Below are 21,380 nucleotides of genomic sequence, written 5' to 3' on the forward strand. Positions count from 1 at the left end.
TAGACCTCCTTTCCGATGATATCAGACTCGGATGTGTCGCTTGCATTAACCAATGTCGTGGGAGCAAATGTGAACATGAGCTGTGGGTGAAGGTGAGCAAATTTCTCTTCCAGGTATTGATGAGGGAGACAGAAGCTCAGAGGGGGTCATGGATTCTCCACCATCACACAGCTAAACAAGAGCAGAGGCAGATATCTCATCTCCTTCAGACTAGGAAGCTGCCCTCGGGTGAATGAAAAGGGCATAGCCGGGACTTCCCTGGTGATCCCGAGGCTCAGAATCCCTCTTCCAGGGCAGGGGGTGTGGGCATGATCCCTGCTGGGGGAACTAAACCCACAGACTCTGAAGTCAGCCTGCCACAATTAAGACCTCACGCAGCGCACCCTCCCACCCCCAAGAAGAAACAGTCTGGAGAAGGATGTAGCTCAAACAGCTATCAGTCGTTAATGCTGGGGAAAGATTTAGGTTGGAGGAGGAGAAAGGAATGATCTTATAATTGGATATTCTTTTTTATTTTTTTTTTTTTTAAGATTTATTTATTTTTGACTGTGCTGAATTTTCATTGCTATATGTGGGTTTTCTCTTGTTGTGGCGAGTGGGGGTATTCTTCCTTGTGGTCCTTGTGCTTCTCATTGCAGTGGCTTCTCGTTGTGGAGCAGAGGCTTTAGGGCGGTGGTCAGTCGTTGTGGCCTCGGGCTTAGTTGTTCCGCGGTACATGGCATCTTCACTGACCAGGGATCAAACCCGTGTCCCCTGCATTGGAAGCAGATTCTTACCCACTGTGCATGCCTACATGCTAAGTCACTTCAGTCGTGTCTGACTCTTTGCGACCCTATGGACTGTAGCCCGCCAGACTCCTCTGTCCTTGGGATCCTCCAGGCAAGAATGCTGGAGGGGTCTGCCATGCCCTCTTCCAGGGGAACATCCTGACCCAGGGATTGAACCCACATCTCAGCATCAGAAGGCAGGTTCTTTACCACTAGAGCCACCTGGAAGCCCCTTATTCCACCAAGGATGTTCAGGGAGCCAGGGAGTGGTTTTGAGCATGGCAACAAGGTGAAGAAGGGGTTTGGGGGAAATGCTTTGGTTTCTAGGTCTTTCCAGGGACAGTGATGCAATGTGGACATCCTCTGCAGTCTTCACATTCCTCTCCCCTGACCCCTCACCCTGGGGCTTTTTCTGGAAAAGTAAGAGCCTGAAAGAGCTTTCTAAGCTTCACCCCAAACTTTTACAGGCTTGGTGAGGAAATAAAGAAATAGGACAAAGCCGAAGTCCTTCCATAGTCTATGTAAACTGGGAATTTCAGAGATGCGCTGTTTGGCTCTGATGCTTACATGTGACATGCTTTAATTGTCCTGTTCCCGCCTCTCTCTTTCCTCAACCACCATCCACACTGGAGGTCTGCCTCTTCAACTGCTAATGCTTCTAGAGGCAAAGACAGGAACCCTGAGCTTAGCGGAAAAGGGAGGGATTCGTGAGGGCCTGTCACGTTTTCTGGACTCAGAATAGAGCTGGATTCCTATATAAACCATATGGCTTTTTCGTGTAATAAACTATAGTGAAATAGAATAATATATGTATTATATGACTGAATCACATTGCTGTATACCTAAAATTAACACAATACTGTAAATCAACAATACTTCAAAAGAAAATTTTAGTGGTTAAGAAATGGAACTGGGGTTAGTGAACATTTCTGGGTACAATTGCAAAATCATATCTCCAGGCAGTGATTCTCAAACCCTAATAATGTGCATCACCGGGAGACCTTATTGAAATAAAAGTTCTATTTTAGAGGGTGTGAGGGTCTACATGTCTTTCTTTCTTTTTATTAATTCTATTGGAGTATAGCTTCTTTACAGTGTGTGTTAGCTTTGACTGTACAGCAAAATGAATCAGCCATATGTGTACACAGATCCCCCTTTTTGGGTTCCCTTCCCCTGTAGGTCACCATAAGAGTGCTGAACGGAGTCCCCGTGCTGCACAGTAAAGCACTCACTGTTATCTGCTGTGCACATATGTCAATCCCAGCCTCCCAGTTCATCCCTGCGTTCCCCTTGGTATTCGTACATTTGTTCTCTACATCTGTTTCTGCTTTGCAAATAAGTCCATCTGCGCTATTTTTCTAAACTCCACACATGGGCAATATTATATATTTGTTTTCACGGTTCAGCATGTAATAGTATATATCAGTACTCCATTCCTTTTTTGGGGGGGAGGGGCTTCCCTGGTGGCTCAGATGGCAAAGAATCTGCCCACAATGTGGGAGAGCTGGGTTCAATCCCTGGGTCGGGAAGATCCCCTGGAGAAGGAAATGGCAACTCACTCCAGTATTCCTGCCTGGAGAATCCCATGGACAGAGGAGCCTGGTGGGCTACATTCCATGGGATTGCAAAGAGCTGGACATGACTGAGCAACTAACACTTCATTTCTTTTTATGGCCGAATAATATTCTATTGTGGGACTTCCCTGGGGGCTCAGTGGTGAAAAATCTGCCTGCAATGCAGGAGAGCCAGGTTCCATCCCTGGTTCGGGACGATCCCCTGGAGGAGGAAATGGCAACCCACTCTAGTATTCTTGATGGCCATTCTCATGGACAGAGAAGACTGGTGGACTGTGGTCCATGGGGTCACAAAGGAGTCAGATATGAGTTGTTGACTAAACAGCAACAATATTCCTTCGTACGATATGGAATGGTTTTGAGCACGGGAGGGATGGAGTCAGACCTGCACCAGGAAAGATGCTTCAGGGTGATAATAGACAATCAACCGAAAGAGGCAGCCTGGAGCTGTGGTGTAGGCTCTGAGCCGGGATAGGGAATGTGTTCAAGGAATTCAGGGGTTAGTCACACGAGTTCTCAGGCAAGGGGTGAGAAAGAAGGTGGTGCTAGGCTGCACCCTCTAAAGGTTAGACCAGGGCTTCCCTGATGACATGCTCGTTACCTTACCTCTTCCCCTCCTTTCCCAAGAGGGAAAAATATAGTTCTAGGAATTCAGAGGGGAGGGAAGCTGAATCACTAAGCTGTTTCCTAACTCTGTTTCAAGAAAACCCTTCTTTCTCATGGGAAGGAAGAGACTTGGCAATTTCAGGGCCTTCTGGGCTCAGCATTGTTCCTGGAAACACAGGAAAGGAGCCATTCCACTGCGTGACTTCAACTTCTGCTTCTACAGAAAAGGAGGGACAATTTTTTTTTTAAGCCAATTCAGGAGACACCTAAAATGCTTCTAGAGATTTTTCCCCTCTCACCAAAAAGATGTGATTTTCTGATTGTAGACAATGACATCTCTGTCTCTCTCTCTCTCTTTTTTGGCATGTGAGATTTTAGTTCCCTCCCCAGGCATGGAATCTGTGCCTCCAGCACCTCATTCTTAACCTCTGGGAAGTCCCAGCAATGCCATATCTTTATTTGTAAATATTCTAGTGTGTTAATAAGTGGAAAGAAATGTAAGGAGGTCAAGAAATTTGGGGGCTTCCCAGGTGGCTTGGCAGTAAAGAATCTGCCTGACAATGCTAGAGATGCAGGTTTGATCCCGGGGGCAGGAAGATCCCCTGGAGGAGGAAATGGCAACCCACTCAAGTATTCTTGCCTGGAAAAGCCCACGGGCAGAGGAGTGTGGTGGGTGACCATCCACAGGTTCGCAAAGAGTCAGAGAGGACTGAACATCTGAGCATAAGCTGGATAAAGTATGTTGAAGAATCTCTGGCAGAAGTCTGAGACACGATTTTCATGTTGACTGTAAATCTAAATTCCCTCATGTAGGGGAGACATATCCTAGTTTTTTAAGACATATCCTTGTTTTTTCTTTAAGGAGTTTTTTTTTTTTTTTTTAATTTGGCTGTGTTGGGTCTTAGTTGAGGCACTGTTAGGTCTTAGTGGGTGCATAGGATCTTTTTTTCATTGTGATGTACAGACTCACTAGTTGTACTCAGGCTATTTTTGGCGTGAGGGCTTAGTTGCTCCTCGGCATGTGGGATCTTCAACCCCCAGGGACTGGACCCATGTCCCCTGCATTGTAAGGTAGATCCTTAACCACTGGACCACCAGGTAAGTCCCAGTGATTAAAGGGAATTTTTAATTGTCTTACTCTATGTGATATGATGAAAACTCTCTCTACCCCCATTCAGCTCCATCATCGGTATAATCTACGTTACTCATGAACGCATTGTAAGCTGGACTTGCTTTTACATGAGATGTGATAAAATGCTGAGTTCTTAGCAACTGAGTGAGACGACAGGCTGCTCCGTGGGCTATCACAGTGGTGGCCTACACACACCCTTGTTGTTGTTCAGCTGCTAAGTCACATCCGACTCTTTTTGAGCCCATGGACTGTGGCACGCCAGGCTTCCCTGTCCTTCACTATTCCCGGAGTTTGCTCAAACTCATGTCCATTGAGTCAGTGATGCCATCCAGCCACCTCATCTTCTGTCACCCCTTTGTTGTCACATAAAGAAAACATCAAGTGCTACCTGCCCCAAACATGCTCATCACCACCAGCATCCCCAGCTCATAACCATCTGAGCCAAAAGAGAAACCATCACTCCCAGCTTACAGATGGGGAAACTGAGGCTCCGAGGGAGGCCCAGAGAGTGTGACCTGTACAGCAAGTCTAGAAGATAGATGACCTTCAAGCTCAAGTCAGTCTGGCTCCAAAGTTCAAGCTTTTAAACGCTTAGCAGCTGGAAGGGCACTTATCACCCCAGCAGACCGCTGCTCCAGTTCGAAAGAGGCCGAAGCAGTGAGGTGACCTGCAGACATCACACAGCTCCCCAAGCTGCCACGTAGTCGGTCCTCCCACTGCCCAGGGCCCCGCTGTCGACAGGTCCCAGTCCTGCCTCCTGTGCCCCGCGAGTCTGAGCCGCTTCCTCAGCCCTGTCCTCACTCTCTGACCGCAGACCCCGGCAGGAAGCTCCCAGCCTGACTGGTCCCTCCCCCACTGGGTTTGCGGAACAGTCAGATGTTAGCAGATCACGGCCCCAGAGGCTCCCACTGCTCCTCCCCGGGACCACCACTTGCTGACGACATTGAAAATGAACACTGAGGGGGCTTCCCTAGTGGCTCTGTGGTAAGGAATCTGCCTGCCAGTGCGGGAGACACGGGTTCAATCCCTGGTCCGGGAGGAGCCCACTTGTGGAGAAGTACACAAGCCCGTGGGCCACAGCTACTGAGTCTGTGCTCGAGAGTTGCAACTACTGAACCCACAGGCCGTTGCTACTGAAGCCTGCACTCCCTAGAGCCCGTGCTCTGCAACAAAAGAAGCTACTGCAATGAGAAGCCCATGTACTGCAACTAGAGAGTAGCCCCCAATGCAATGAAGACCCAGCAGAACCAAAAAGAAATTTAAAAAATAAAATTTATTTGAAAAATTAGCATAGAGCAAAAATGGGTGGTATTTAAAGAAAATTTGCCCGGTTCTTAATATCACAGATTAGCTCATGTCTCTCTCTTAGAAGCTCTCCTAGCATCTCGGACTTATCCTTCAGGGCACACGGCGTGGTTTGCAGCTATTGATATGTATTGCTCTTGCCCAGTTAGCCTACGACCACCAGGAACAGACCTGTAAGACTGACAAAGCTAAGTTTATTCCAGAGGAAACAGGGTGAGACCTGAGAGGGGACAGGGAGGGAGGCAATGGAGAGCTCTCACCTCCTCTCCAGTTTCTGGATTCCTGAACAAATGTGGTCCCTGGAGCCCAGCCTGATTTGTGCTGGAATACCCTCTCCACCCCAGAGTGCACACCTTTTTTTTACTTCCACAGCAGTTCTCTCTCCCACCTTTTTCTTCCTTCCTTTTTTTTTTCCCCTTGGCTCTGCAGCCTGTGGGATTTTATTCCCCTGCCCAGGGGTTAAACCTGCACACACCCGCAGTGAAAGCACAGAGTCCTAACCACCGGACGGCCAGGGAATTCCAGGTTCTGTCCCTTTATCTTGGCTTCTCCAGCCCAGGTTTTACTCTGAGAATTTTCTTTTATAGCCGTATTACCAGGGAAGTTTATGGTAAACTGATGTAACCAAGAATCCTAGTGGTGAGATAAAATAGTCCTTCATTTTCGTTTACAGATGATGCCTGCGGTTGATGCAGGGTCAGCAGGCGGCGCTGTTCCGCATGCTCATCCAGGGACCCAGACTGAAGCGGTGTGTGTTGTTCGGTGGCTAAATTGTTTCCGACTCTGCAATCCTCTGGGCTGTAGCCCACCAGGCTCCTCTGTCCATGGGATTTCCCAGGCAAGAATACTGGAGGGAGTAGCCATTTCCCGACCCAGGGATCAAACCCGTGTCTCCTGCATTGGCAGATGGATTCCTTACCATCCAGCCATCGGGGAAGCTCTCTGCTCTCAGCAGATGGAGTCTCTGCTCTCAACAGTTGCTTCCACCTCTTGGCCTTCCACAGAGGTCACATTCCCCAGGCAGCAGGAAGATGGGAGGGGGAAAAAAAATGGAGAGAAGGCAAGTCCATGAAACACACAGATCATTCCACGTACACCCCATCCTCTAAGACTCAGTCATGAGAGCAGAGGAGCTGCAGGAAGGATGGGAAATGTCCCTAACTGGACATTATGTGTCCGGATAAAATTCAAAATCTTCTGTTACTAACCTGGAGACTGGATAAGCAGAAGGACTAGCAGTCTCCATCAGTTCAGTTCAGTGGCTCAGTCCTGTCCAACTCTTTGCGACCCCGTGGACTGCAGCACCGCCAGGCTTCCCTGTCCATCACCAACTCCCGAAGCTTACTCAAACTCACCTCCAGTCTCCATGGTTACTGCCAAAGGACTGTGATTTCTGAGCAGAGGAGCAATCCATTTCATCTTCTATTCTGCTAGAATGCAGAAATAGCCACCATCAGCTTTCCGACTAGCAAACCTTTTCTCCAAGGCCTTCACTGGAAAAAAGAAATGGATTAAATACCGAGCAGACCCTCTGGGAGCCTTGAGTTTCTTAGGAGAAAACCTTCATCAGCAAATCCCTGCTAACTTTCTGGACCAGCTCATTCCTCAGGCAGCAGACGATGGGGTTCACCGGGGTTGACACGATCGCGTGGCAGAAAGTCCCTCCTTTTTAGAGCTCCAGCCACGCGGTCTGCCTGGGGCTCAGGTACAGAGAGAAGGGGCAGGGCGCGGGAGGCTGAGCAGCTCGCTGCGGTGAGGGAGATCAGCACACGTGGGAAGAGCGGGTGGAGAAGGCCTTGCGGCGGCCCCTCAAAAACAGCAGGTGCAGGCCTGTGCCAGTGATGCAGATCCCTAGGACAGGCCGGGCCCCGCCGCTGCGCCCGGCAGGGTGCGCCCGGCCACCAGGAAGGACGCCAGCGGCAGGGGCCGGGTGGCCACGCGCACCCGCTCCAGCAAGGGCGTGCTGTCGCAGAGGGAGTGGTCCAGCATGCTGGGGCCACAGACGGGGAGAGGACATCCAGGTGAGGGGCCCAGTGAGGAAGAGGAGGCTGCCCACCCAGCCGCCCGGTCCGAGGACCCGGCAGACGCGCACGCGCGTAGGGCGCGGGGTACCACTGGGGCGGCGTGGCCAGGCAGCGGTCCGCGGACATCCCCGCTGCAGCAGGGGCTCCGCGGGGCCCAGGGTGGAGTCGAGCCCCGTCTGGGCGAAGCATCCGGCTCGGGGGACTGTCCCGCGTCCCTTGAGGAGGTGGACTGGCAGCTGCGGGGTCACGGCAGAGGTGAAGCCCACCTCCTGCAACGAGAAGGGCCGCAGGGAGGAGTCCCTGGCGGATGGCCAGACGGCGGTCGGCCAGGGTCAAGGTGATGATGAGCAGGTTTTCTGGAAGGGTCAGCGCCTAAGTGACAAGGAGCACCGCGAAGGGAAGGAGCTAGTGGCCCCCAGGAGCATGAACCGCACCCCTCCCCCTGGCCCCGCCTGGGGGTCCGCTCTGCGGGTTGCATGTGTGGCCGGTGGTCTGAGCGCCTGGTTTGGTTCTGGCTCTCTAGGGCTTAGCCTTTTTGGGGTCCCCTCAGTAATGCAGGGGTGGGAAGAGTACCCACCCCATGGGGCAATCGTGAAAAGGAAATGAAGGAAAACTTTCAACAGGACTCGGCTCGTCATAAACACCCTCCTGGATGCTCGCTATTTTCTGTATGTAGTGGAAGAAATATTTTATCAGGATTTTCCAGGACTTCCCTGGTGATCCAGTGAATATGCAGGAGAGGCAGATTCCATCCCTGGTCGCAGAAGAACCCACATGCCTGGGAGCAACTAAGCCCTTGTCCCACAACTACTGAACCTGAGTACCCTAGAGCCCATGCTTGGCAATAAAAAAGCCAGCACAATGAAAAGCCTGGACACGGGACAAAGAGTAGCACCCGTTTTCCACAACTAGAGAAAGCCTGCATGCAGGAACAGAGCCCCGCGGCAGCCAAATAAATAAATACAACTGTAAGAAATTTTTTCTTCTTGCCTCCCACAAACCCTGTTATTTACATATTTATTTGACTGCCGTGTCTGTTGCTGCAGGCATGTGAAGTCTAGTTCCCTACCTAGGGATTGAACCCAGACCCCCTGCATTGGGAGCAGGGGTCTTAGCCAATGGACCACCAGGGACGTCCCCAAACCTGTTATTTACGGATTAAATACTTTGTTAATCCATTGAGGGGTGAGACGTATTACTTGAAGGGCTTTTATTGTCTCCAGAGTGAGTTCATATAGAATGGAATCAGAAAAAATAATATAGAGGACTGGGGTTTTGCTTTTCTCAGCTCTTTATTTATCTGTTTGCTTATGTTTATGAGTGGTAATGTCATATATTTTTTCAGAAGTGCATGTGTCATTTCCATTTTTTTTTTTTTTTTTTGCACTGCTGCATTTTCTCAGAGCATACAATTGCAACCAGCACCCAGATCAAGATGCAGAGTAGGAACAGCACCTTATGTCCCTTATAGTCACAACCCCCCTCCCAAAAGTTCTTCCCTCGTGGCTCAGTGGTAAAGAACCGGCCTGCCAATGCAGGAGACCCGGGTTCCATCCCTGAGTTGGAAGATCCCCTGGAGGAGGAAATGGCAACTCACTCCAGTATTCTTTTCTGGAAAATCCCATGGACAGAGGAGCCTGCAGGGCTACAGTCCCCCCTGCAGGGGGCCCAAAGACTTGGACAGGACTAGTCACAACTAGTGAGTCACAACTCGTCACAACTAGAGAAAGGTCGTGTGCAGCAACAAAGCCCCAGTGCCCTCAAAAATAAATAAATTAATTAAATTTTAAAAAGAGAATTCTACTGTTCAAAAATAAATAAAAAGACAAAAGTGCAGCTGACTGATTTAGGAAGTCTGTATAAAGTTTAAATTTTTTAAAAATATATATTTTTGACTCATGCACCCTGCAGTGGAAGCACACAGTTTTAACCACAGGACTGCCAATAAAGTCTCAAACCAAAGTAAATTTTTGCTCCCCTTAGCATTGATCTACTGTAGCAACCAGTTTAGGGTGGCCAAGTAAAATGCAGAGGGGCAAGGTAAATTCAAAGTTCCAATAGACAATGAATAAGCTTTATTTATTTATTAAATGTGCACATGTCATATAATTTAGGATACATTTGCTGGGGACATGGTTGTGCCTACGGTAGTGAAGTAGTCATCCTTACCCTTTACCTCCTCTTTCTCTTCTGCCTCCGTACTCATCTCTCCCAGCAAACAGAGCTGCTTGAATAAGAGGACTAAGTTGCATTCTACTTCATCCTCTTCCATCCCTTTGTGCAAGGCTGGACACAAGCATGATGCTTGCTAGCTGCTTTTGTTGCTGCAGCAGAAGTGATGAAAGAAAATGCTTTTGCTGCTAGAATTAACATCAGAGATTTTAAACTCTCTTTCTCTTGATTCAGGCACAGCTAGGCTTGAGGTCCCCCACACTGGAGTGTGTCAGGTCACCTGCAGACTGTGGGGACTCGAGGCGCAGAAGAGGACTGGGAGGGAGCAGGGTTAAGTGGGGTCCTGAGTCTCACAGCCCACACTTCTCAGGGTCCATGATCAAATGAGTTCAAATGTCTACAGAAATAATCAATGAACTATCTATAATAGGAATAGGAAAGAGTTTTATCTGAGTCAAACTGAGGACTATGGCAAGGGTGTAGAGAGTGTCCATATAGCTCTGGGAAGCTGTTCCAGCAGTCTTACACCTCATCCAAACAAAGCGCACACATCAACACGACAGAGTGCGTTCCTTCAGGGTTTGAAAGGAGACAGACTTAGTGCATAGGCAGTGAGGCAACAGCTCCCTGGTGTCTGGGAAGGGAACCTTATCTTCCAGGGAGTGTTAACATGGACGCCATGAGAAGGGAGTTATTCATCCTTATCTTCAAAACAGACACCCTTTACCTCAGTGGTTAAAGCAGATGAGCTGTTAGGCTTGGACAGGCTGTCAGTTCACACACAGTTCAGGCTGAACCATTGATGAGCCAAAATGACTTCCACATTCTTCACTATGTGAGCATTTCCTCCATCATGAACATATAAAAGTCTTAGAACCCTATGATCCAGCAATTCTACTTCTGAGAATATATCCAAAAGAATTGAAAGCACACTCTGGAAGAGATATTTGTAAACACCTATTCATTGCAGCATTATTCACAGTAACTAAAACATGAAAGCAAGCCAGATGCCCATTGACCAAGAAAGGGTAAGCCAAATGTGGTATGTGCCAATAATAGAGTATTATTTATCATTACAAAGGAAGGGAATTCTAACACATGCCACAACATGGAGGAACCTTGTAGACACTTTACTAGGTGATACAAGCCTGACAGGAAACACCTAATAAATATTCTATGATTCTCCTGGAGTGGTCAGTTTCACAGAGACAGAGAGCAGAAGGGTGATTGCCAGGAACTGTGAAGGAGAAAGGCGGAATTGTTGATGAATGGGTGCAGAGTTTAAGTTTTGCCAGATGAAAAAAAGTCCTGGAGTTTGGTTGGACAAAATGTGGATGTACTTAACGCGATTGAGCTGGACACTTAAAGATGGTTAAAATAGTAAATTTTATTTTATGAATACTGTACTCAACAAAAATCATCTTGGAACTATTCCCTAAGGGTAACCACAGAGGAGTCAAGCTGATAACAACACGGCAGATGCTCCCCGCCCACCCAGCCCCATCTCCACCCCAACAACCCAGGGGGAAGGACCGTCGTCTGTGCTCAGGACTCCCCGCTTCGGTTCTTGGAGATGTCTCAGCTCCAGCCCCGCGTGGCTTAACCTCAGCCTCCCTGACGGACCCAGTGCTCCAGGTTCTGCTCCAAGGATCCAGTAAGCCTCGGGTCACCCTCTTCTGTGGGAGACTGGGCGCTGAGTTCACATCCTCCCAAGGAGACCTCTGCAACCCCAGAGTGCAGGGGGTCAGCCCGGCTCCTGACTGAGGGTGGAGAGCCCTGTTTTTCAGATGAAAGCAGAAGCTGGGAGCTGGGAGTGTGTGTGAAAAAAAGGTGTGTGGGGGGAATGGGGGTGATTGGACCAGTGTCCTGATGATCTAAGCCTATTTTTTTGACTTATGTACAAACCATATTAATAATTACCCTCATACAGTGAATGGACATGTAGACGCCTGATTTCAGTCTTCTATATACGGTCTGCCCTCCGTGTCTATGGAGGGTGAATCATATCATCTGAAGATATGGGGGTGACTGTCAGGAACTTGAGCTTCTGTGGATTTGGGTATTCATAAGGGGCAACTGTATGGTGATATTACTTTTGGATTTGTTACACCCAGCAACTCTGTGAAGCTGACTACATTATTCAGCATTGGTGGCAATTTTTAAAATGGTGGCAAAATACACAGATAATTTACCATCTTGACCATTTTTAAGTGTACCGTTCAGTAATGTTAGGTGTACATTGTAAGATTTCCGATCTTCAGAACTCTTTTCATCATGTAAAACCGAAACCGTCTCTATTTTATAATAACTCCTTATTTCTCCCCAGTCCCTGCTGAACCACCATTCTACTTTTTTTTTTTTAATTTGTTTACATGGCTACTTCAGGTCTTAGTTGCATCATGCAGGATCTTTCATTGCAATGCACAGACTCTGTAGTTGTGTTTTGAGGGCTCCAGAGCACACAGGTTTCAGTAGTTGTGATCTGCAGGCTCAGCTGCCCCACGGCATGTGGGGTCATAGTTCCCAGACTAGAAATTGACCAGCCTCCCCTGTACTGCAAGGCCATCTTAACCACTGAACCGCCAGGCAAGTCCCCACCATTCTACTTTCTGTCTCTATGATTTTTGACTGCTCTCAGTACTTCATAGAAGTGGAATCATACATTATTTGTATTATATCACTTAGCGTAATGTTTTCAAGTTTCCTCTATGTTGTAGCGTGTATCAGAAATGTCAGTGTTTTCAAGGCTGAATAGTATTTCAATGCATGTGTAGACCTCATCATGTTTATCTGTTTCTTTGAGGATGGACATCTGGGTTGCTTCCAACTTTCAGCTATTGTGAATAATGCTGCTATGAATATAGGTGTACAAGTATCTCTTTGAGATTCTATTTTCAGTTCTTTTGGGTATATACCCAGCAGTGGAATTGTTGGATCATGTGGTAATTCTATTTTTAGTTATTTTAGAGAACTTACATTCCTACTCACAGTGCACAAGGGTTCGTCAGCAGCATTTGAGCAAGAAGAAAACACAGGTCCAGAGACGTGTATGACTTGTTCAAAGGCACAGTAGTGTTCGAGGAGCCAAGATTCTAATCAGAGTGTCCTGGCTCTCTGAATGCTTGCTCTGAACCAAAATGCTAAACTTGGACTTCAGAGTATCAGGGCTGGAAGCCCCCTGATGGGGACTCGTGGTCACTGGGTCAGCCTAGCCCTGCAGAGCAGTGTAGTGAGGGGACATTTCATGCCCAAAGCAGCAGGAAACAGTCCTGTCATTCCTGATTCAGAGTAAAGGTTAGTCCCTCTTCCCTCCAGGCAGTTAGTTGGGAGGCCACTCTGCTGTGATGCTTTGACTGAGCTGGGCTTGAGTCTGTCCCTCCCGACAAATTCCATCTCCTTCTGCCCCAAAGCAGAGTCCTTATTCCATGTCGCTCTGCAGGCAACAAAACAGGAAGCTACCAGGTTTCAGGATCTTCATCATGGAAACATGCAGAGTCTGTGATTTCTGATCACCAAGCCCCTTAGCCACTTCATCCCTATCTAGGACAGAAGGAAATAATGATCATAACGACAGTTTTCCCAGTGGTACAGAGAAAAGCAGCATGAAGACGGTATCTATCACGTGCAATAGCAACAAGCTACTAAATAGCAGAGCTGGATTTGAAATGGCAGAACTGGTTGATTTTGCTTAAAACCAAGAAATCGGCATTCTTATCCACTCAGACCATACCCATTAAGCAGATGCTGTGAGCCAGGCAGTGTGCTGGAAGGTTTTGCTTCTGTACGGACAGAAATTTCCTTTTCTAAGCTCTTTGGCTGTTTAATAATTAAACTGACATAAGACAGGCAAACAGGCACTTCCCTGGTGGTTCAGTGGTTAAGACTCCGGGCCCATATTGCAGGGGGCCTGGGTTCGATCCCTGGTTGGGGAACTAGACCCTGTATGCTGCAATTGAGTTCACCTGCCTCAACGAAAGATCTTGTGTGCTGCAACTAAGACCCAGTGCAGCCTGAAAAAAAGACAGATTAGGAGATTCAATTTGCTTCATAGGGGAGCCCCATAAAAGTTCTGAGACTCAAGACATTCAAACAATTGAGACTCATATCCTCCCCTGAGCTAAGGAGAAAGGAGTAGGGCTTTGGGGCTTCAAATGGGAGGAAAAGAACCCACAGGAAGATGGGAAGAGAAAATGCTTGGAAGACCCTTGGTAGTCCTTTGGATGGCAAGGAGATCAAACCAGTCAATCCTAAAGGAAACCCACTCTGAATATTCATTGAATATTCATCTGAATATTCATATTGAGCATCAGATGCTGAAGCTGAAGCTCCAATACTTTGGCCACCTGATGCAAAGAGCCAACTCACTGGAAAAGACTCTGATGCTGGAAAAGATTGAGGGCAGGAGGAGAAGGGGGTGACAGAGGATGAGATGGTTGGATGGCAGCTTCGACTCAATGAATGTGAATTTGGGCAAACTCAGGGAGATAGCGAAGGACAGAAGAGTCGGGAAAGCTGCAGTTCACAGGGTCACAAAGAGTCGGACATGACTGAGTGACTTAACGACAACAAAAAAAGTACAAGTGCTTGGAAAACAAATGTTTGCCACTCCAGGCAGATAATCCTTCTAGAAATGAAAAGTTGTCTTTGGTTATAGCTGTCTTCCTGGTGTAGGTCCCTTGTGAAAGTTGCTCAGTCATGTCTGACTTTGCTACCCCATGGCTATACAGTCCATGAAATTCTCCAGGCCAGAATATTGGAGTTGATAGCTTTTCCCTTCTCCAGGGGATCTTCCCAACCCAGGGATCAAACCCAGGTCTCTCACATTGCAGGCGGACTCTTCACCAGCTAATTACCTTATCTTGAGCAGTTAAGGGAGAGGCAAGGAGCTTCTGAGTCTGCTGTGTCTTCAGTGCCTTCAGCTCAAAACAGTCAACCCGAAAAAGGGTATATTTGAGAAGACGTATTGTTCTCCCCATCACTTCTCTTTAAGCACTCTTTCTAGTGATTTTGAAACACGTTAAGAGGCTTCTTTGTGTTTGAAGAATCCACAGCTCAGAGATGGACACACCCTATGTGTCCTTTTGCCACCTGCCCCTCGTCACTCCAGTACTTCATGGAATTTAACTCCTAGGGTCAAGGACAGAAAAACAATCTTGACAACTCTGTGTCTTGTTTTGTCAGCAGATTGTAGCCTCCTCAAGTACATCTAGGATGATGCATCAGTATGTTCGCCAGTTTGGGCAGAAGCTGGTTCACAGGCGAGGGGAAGACACCATAAAGGAGTCTGATGATCCCAATGTTCATCTGAGTGCCGTAGAACTGGTGTTCTTGGGTGTGGGCAGGAACCTGGGAGCCGGCCTGTACATCGTGGTTGGTGCCGTGGCCAAGTACGTAGCTGGACCAGCGATTGTCGTCTGCTTCTTGGTGGCCGGCCTGTCTTCCCTGCTGTCCAGGCTCTGCTATGTGGAGTTTGACGCCCGGGTACCACGCTCCTCTTCTGCGTATGTCTGCAGCTACATCATGATGGGGCAGCTCTGGGCCTTCGTCGTTGGCTGGAACATCATAGTGTTATTTTTATCTGGTGAGGTGATGGGACCAGGCGACAGGTGTGGGGGAAAGGTGTGGGGCTAAGGTCAGGAAACTGGGAGATGGGACTTCGGTCTCATTCATGGGAACTTTGTTACCTGAATTGTGGGGGGAAGTGGGTAACTGGCTGGAACACCCCACAACATCATTCTATTCAGCTCTCTCCTGCTTTCCTTAAAATTGGACTAAGAATGAGAAGGAAAGGAAACTGTAGGCATGGGTGGGAGGGAGGCGTGTCCCACAGGCTCATCACCTCATCATATTGAAGTCTTTGCTCAGCTGTTGCCTTTGAATGATTTTTTTCTTTTGAAGGGGGGTGTTGCCACTTGATTTAAAATTTCACCCCTCATCCTTTAGCCCTCCTGGTCCAACTTCCCTGTTTCCTTTCCTTGTGAAACATTGATCTCCTCCTAACATTAAATAGTGGACCTATTTTGTGAGTCATCCCAGTATGCTCTCACCACCCCATGAAAAAAACCTTTGAGATTATGTATTTTGCCTATTTCTTCTTCCAAAATACATCCCCTGGCACATACTAGGTGTTCGATTATGTCTGTGAATGTTTGTTCTTCTGCTGCTGCAGCCACTGCGTGTACAGCCATGGCTTGGAGGTACGCCTTTGACAACCTCATCGGGGACCGCATCTCTCAGGCATTGGAGGGAAGTTTCCCTCTGCATGTGCCCTACTTACTGGCCACGTATGCAGACTTTTTCACACTGGGCCTGGTGCTGCTGCTTGCAGGTGAGTCAGGGGTCAGATATAAGGTGGGATGAGGGGACTCCCCTGGTGGTCCAGTGGTTAAGAATCCGCCTTACAATGTGGGGACACAGGTTCTATCCCTGGTCAGGGAGCTAAGATCTCATGTGCTGCAGAACAACTAAGCCCAAGTCCTTAGCCTGCACACTACACATAGAGAATCTGTGTGTGTGTGTGTGTGTGTGTGTGTGTGTGTAGTTGCTCAGTCACGTCCGACCTTTTGGACTATAGCCCAATAGACTCCTTTGTCCGTGGGATTCTCCAGGCAAGAACGGTGGAGTGGGTTGCCATTTCCTTCTCTAGGCGATCTTCCTGACCCAGGAAGTGAACCCACGTCTCCTGTGTTTCCTACGTTGCAGGCAGATTCTTTATCCACTGATTCCCAAACTTTGCTGTTTGGGTCACAACGAAAGACCCCACAGCTAAGACCCAACTCAGCCAAGTTACTAACTAAACAAAACACTTTTCAAAAAAAGATGGGCTGAGTAGGGTGTGGAGGGAGAGCTGAGGTTGGGAAAGTCTTGGGAGTGGGGACTAGGACTGGAAAGGATGGCCTGTGCTATGAGAGACAGGAAGGCAAGACCTGGACGGTCGTTTCCCACTCTTGGCCCTCTTGACAATTCGAGCCAGTTCATTCCTTGGTAGGGGGGCTGTTCTCTGCATTTCAGGATGTTTTAAAAAATCACTGTTGGATGCTGAGTGGCATCCCTGGTCTTTTCTCACTAGATACCAGGCAAACTCACTCCCCAGATTCTGACAATTGGAATGTCTCCAGACCATGCCAAATGTTTGGGGAATAAAATTTAATCCCAGGTGAAAGTCATTTACTTAGACCGACATATTTTCATCTTGGTACTGAGACCAAAGATTTTTTTTTTAACTTCAGAGGAAATTCACAAAGCATAAATTTATCATTTTGCTATTTTCCCCAGCTTTACTGAGATATAACTGATATACAGCACAATAGGTTTGAGGTGTGCAATGTGATTTTTTTTTGGCTGTACTAGATCTTTGTTGCTGCTCACAGGTTTTCTCTAGTTGCAGAGAGCATGGGTTACTCTTTGCTGCGATACATAGGCTTCTTTTTGCGGGGCTTCTCATGTTGCAGAGCACGGGCTCTCGAGCTTGGTCTCAGTAGTTACAGCATGTGGGCTTCTTTTTTTTTGGCACGTGGAATGTGTTTGAACCAGGGATGGAACTCTTGTTCCCTGCATTGCCTGGCAGACTCCCAACCACTGATCCACCAGAGAAATCCCTCAGTGATGACCTGATGGACCTGCCTATTGTGAGATGATCGCCACAATAAGAAATGAACTATTAGGACCTCCCTGGTGGTCCAGTGGCCAAGACTCCTTGCTCACAGTGCAGGGGACCAAGGTTCCACCCCTGGTCAGGGAACTACGATCCCACTGATGCAATTAAGAGTTCACACACCACAACTGAAGATTCTGTTATGCCACAGTGAAGACTCAGCACAGCCAAATATAGATAAAATGAAACATTTTTTAAATTATAAGAAAATAAATTAACTATTTTATGGGGACAGTTCAGGGGCACTAGTACATTCACAATGTTGTCCAGCCGTCACCTGCATCGAGCTTCAAACATGTTCATCTCCCCTGAGAGACACCCTATATCCACTGAATAGTCACGGTCCATCCACCCCACCCCCACAACCCCCAGCCCCTGAGGCTGCTTTCTGTCTCTATGGACTTAGTTACTGTGCATGTTTCATATTCCATCTCTCCTCCAGTACTACTCGCTCTGGGAGTTCCTGAGTCAGCCTGGGTTTACAGAGTGTTCACCGGCATCAACATTTTGGTTCTCGGCTTCATCATCGTCTCTGGTTTCATTAAAGGAGACCTGCACAACTGGAAGCTCACAGAACAGGACTACGAATTGGCCGCAGCTGTATTCACTAATAGGTTAGGAGCGTACCCTTGGTCATATTAATGTGTGTGTGTGGGGGGGAGTCAGAGCTGAGAATTTGGTGGGGACAAAAGAGACCCAGGCTAGTGGATCCGGATGGTGGGTTTCCTGCAGCCCAGAGTTTGTGGTATTGAGGGGAGAGTCCAGAAGTGATGGCTGAACCCACCTCACCCACGTTCTTTATTGCTCTTTCTCCCACCACAGCTTGGGCCCTCCAGGCGCTGGAGGATTTGTGCCTTTTGACTTTGAGGGGGTTCTCCGAGGAGCAGCTACGTGTTTCTACGCATTTGTCGGTTTTGCTGCCATTAATACTAGAGGTAACGAGGTCACTGAGTGTCCCATCGGGGGTTTGGACAGAGTTTGGGCTGCCCTTGGGCACAAAGGTTGGGAGGAAATTAGCCTGCTTTTGGAGGTCCAAGAGGGAAGGCAATTCTGTGCTTTCACCCAAGGTGTTTTCCTGACCTGCTGCTTCTACCCCTTTAGCAGAGAGAGGAGATCTAAGGCGTCAGCGATCCATCTCCCTGATCTCACTCCTGATGTGCTTTTTGGCCTATTTTGGTGTCTCAGCGGCACTCACCCTCATGGTGCCCTACTACCAGATTCATCACCACAGCCCCTTGCCCGAGGCTTTTCTCCATGTAGGCTGGGGCCCAGCCAGATACGTCGTGGCTGTTGGCGTTCTCTGTGTTCTCACGTCCAGGTCAGTGACACGGGTTTCTCTCCGTCTACTGTCAGATGCTCATGCACCCCAGCCCGTGGGACTGAGAGACAAGAGGGAAAGACATCTTGCTCTCTGTAGACTAGGGAGCAGATGCCCTGGTCTCCCCTGGTTCTCCACGTCCTCACACGTGTCTCCACTTTCTCTCCCAGCCTCCTGGGTGACATGTTCCCCATGTCTCGGTTAATCCATGCAATGGCAGAGGATGGGCTCCTTTTCCGGGGACTTGCCCGAGTCTATGGTCACACAAAAATTCCCGTCATGGCCATCATGTATTCTGGAAGCCTTGCAGGTGAATAAACAAAGCTCACTCCTTCCTTGATCCGTTTCCCTTATGTGCAGATCCAGTGGTTTCTCAATCCCACCCCCTCCATTTTTGTTCCCCCATTCTAGCGATCACAGCATTACTCTTTGGGTTCAGTGACATTGTAAACCTCATGGCAGTTGCGTCCCTGCTCGCTTACTCCATGGTGTCCTTCTCGGTCCTTGTTCTCAGGTGAGACCCCGCTACACCTTGATCAGGGGGCTTGGGGTCATGGGGACGACGGGGAGGTCATCCTGGTCTGTGTCATGCTGCCTTCTGATTGTTCAAGAGAGGAAAAGAAATGGAATAGACAACCTGATGTTGTGTGAATGGGGGCTGCTGTTAATACTGCCTTTAAACCTCTAATTCAGGTACCAGCCAGATCAGAATTTAAGTAAGAATGAGAAAACAAAAGAGAAAATTGAGATCAAGTTTGGAGTTGAAGGAAGTCCTTTGGACTCTGAACCTGAAGCAGGAACCTCAAACATTCTAAAGAGTCTGTGGTTCCCTACCAGCCCCATCCCCACCCGGAAATCTGGCCAGATTGTCTATGGATGTGCCTTCCTGCTTGGTGAGCAGTGGGGTTTCACTTTATTCATATTCTGAAATTGACAGGATGGAGTGAGCATGTGCATTTTGTCAGTTGAGGAGTCTGGGAGATATGATGGCCCTTCCTGATGTTGGTGGTTTCAGGGAGGGGTGTGACCCGAGGTGCTGACATCTTTGGCTTCCGGGCCCAGCCTTTTCTCCTCCACCTTGACCTTGCAGTTCTCCTGCTGACCATCCTGAGCCTGATCCTGGCCCAGTGGCCCAGACGTGTGTTCTCTGGAGACCCTGTGCTCACAACAATGGCTGTGCTGCTGCTGCTGCTCATCTCTGGGGTCACGGTCATCATCTGGAGGCAGCCCCAGAGCCCCTCTCCTCTTATGTTCAGGGTAGGTGACCTATGTGTTCAAAGTGTCCACCTTGAGTGAAGCAGGTCTGTGTGCTTTAGGTCTAAACATCCTTTGCTGGACCAGGGAAGAAGGGGAGTTGCTGAAACCAATGGACTCTTCCCTGATCCACACTCAGTGCCTACAAACCAGGCTCAATAGGCACCGAACACACAGCCTGAATTGGACTGAACTTGTCCCACCCACATGGGGAAGGGTCTCCCTTTCAGATGTCTGGGTTGTGTTCAGGGATGAACTGACTCTGCCCACAGGTCCCTGCTCTGCCTGTCCTCCCACTGGTGAGCATCTTTCTGAACATTTACCTGATGATGCAGATGAGCACTTGGACCTGGACCCTCTTTGGCATCTGGAATGCCATTGGTGAGTGACTGTCTGGGGTGAAGAGGCTTCTTCAACGACTGAACCCAATCCTCTTCTAACCACCTCTCCCCTAAACTGTGTCAGATGCCATAATAGGAGGCTTACTAGGCATTTATAAGTGAGGAGAGCCCCTGTTTTTCTTCTTACTGTCTCATTTCCCTACTAGGATTTGCCATATATTTTGGATATGGGATCCGACACAGCTTGGAGGAGAACAATGAGCCACAGCCACCAGTCTCCACTTCCTAGGCTCTGGACTAAAACAGCCCTAGTGATGAAGCATCTTAGCCACAGGAAATAGATGCTGTGTGGGACCCCCCCATGTCCTGGAGGTATCTGCTGGTTCAAGGTGCACTTTGAGCCTCAATGGACTGTGAAGGTGGAAAGCATTTAGTATTTAGTATAAGTATTTAGTATTTGTTGCCAGTGGACAAAATGACTTTGCTATTGACTTACATCAAGAAAGAAGAAAAAAGCCAAATAAATAACCTAACTCTACACCTAAAGCAATTAGAGAAGGAAGAAATGAAGAACCCTAGGGTTACCAGAAGGAAAGAAATCTTAAAAATTATGGCAGAAATAAATGCAAAAGAAACTAAAGAGACCATAGTAAAAATCAACAAAGCTAAAAGGTGGTTTTTTGAAAAAATAAACAAAATTGACAAACCATTAGCAAGACTCATTAAGAAACAAAGAGAGAAGAACCAAATTAACAAAATAAGAAATGAAAAGGGTGAGATCACAACAGACAACACTGAAATCCAAAGGATCATAAGAGACTACTACCAGCAGCTCTATGCCAATAAAATGGACAACTTGGATGAAATGGACAAATTCTTAGAAAAGTAAAACTTTCCAAAACTGAACCAGGAAGAAATAGAAGATCTTAACAGAACCATCACAAGCAAGGAAATCGAAACTGTAATCAAAAATCTTCCAGCAAACAAAAGCCCAGGACCTGATGGCTTCACAGCTGAATTCTACCAAAAATTTAGAGAAGAGCTAACACCTATCTTACTCAAGCTCCTCCAGAACATTGCAGATGAAGGTAAACTTCCAAACTCATTCTATGAGGCCACCATCACCCTAATTCCAAAGCCAGACAAAGATGCCACAAAAAAAAGAAAACTACAGGCCAATATCACTGATGAACATAGATGCAAAAGTCCTTAACAAAATTCTAGCAAACAGAA

At 47.9% G+C, this 21,380-nt stretch overlaps 1 protein-coding gene across 1 annotated transcript; it reads left to right on the top strand.

Moving 5' to 3' along the window:
- Nucleotides 1-14,791: 14,791 nt before the first annotated feature.
- Nucleotides 14,792-20,436, top strand: LOC136158919 (cationic amino acid transporter 3-like). The gene is made up of 11 exons (XM_065920767.1): nucleotides 14,792-15,161; nucleotides 15,750-15,908; nucleotides 17,677-17,835; nucleotides 18,038-18,185; nucleotides 18,355-18,552; nucleotides 18,723-18,862; nucleotides 18,964-19,066; nucleotides 19,246-19,445; nucleotides 19,643-19,809; nucleotides 20,079-20,187; nucleotides 20,354-20,436. The coding sequence occupies exons 1-11, from the start codon at nucleotides 14,792-14,794 to the stop codon at nucleotides 20,434-20,436; spliced, it is 1,836 nt and encodes a 611-aa protein (XP_065776839.1).
- The last annotated feature ends 944 nt before the right edge of the window (nucleotides 20,437-21,380 follow it).

The sequence above is a fragment of the Muntiacus reevesi genome, chromosome 2 (assembly GCF_963930625.1).
Source record: "Muntiacus reevesi chromosome 2, mMunRee1.1, whole genome shotgun sequence".
Taxonomy (NCBI): domain Eukaryota; kingdom Metazoa; phylum Chordata; class Mammalia; order Artiodactyla; family Cervidae; genus Muntiacus; species Muntiacus reevesi.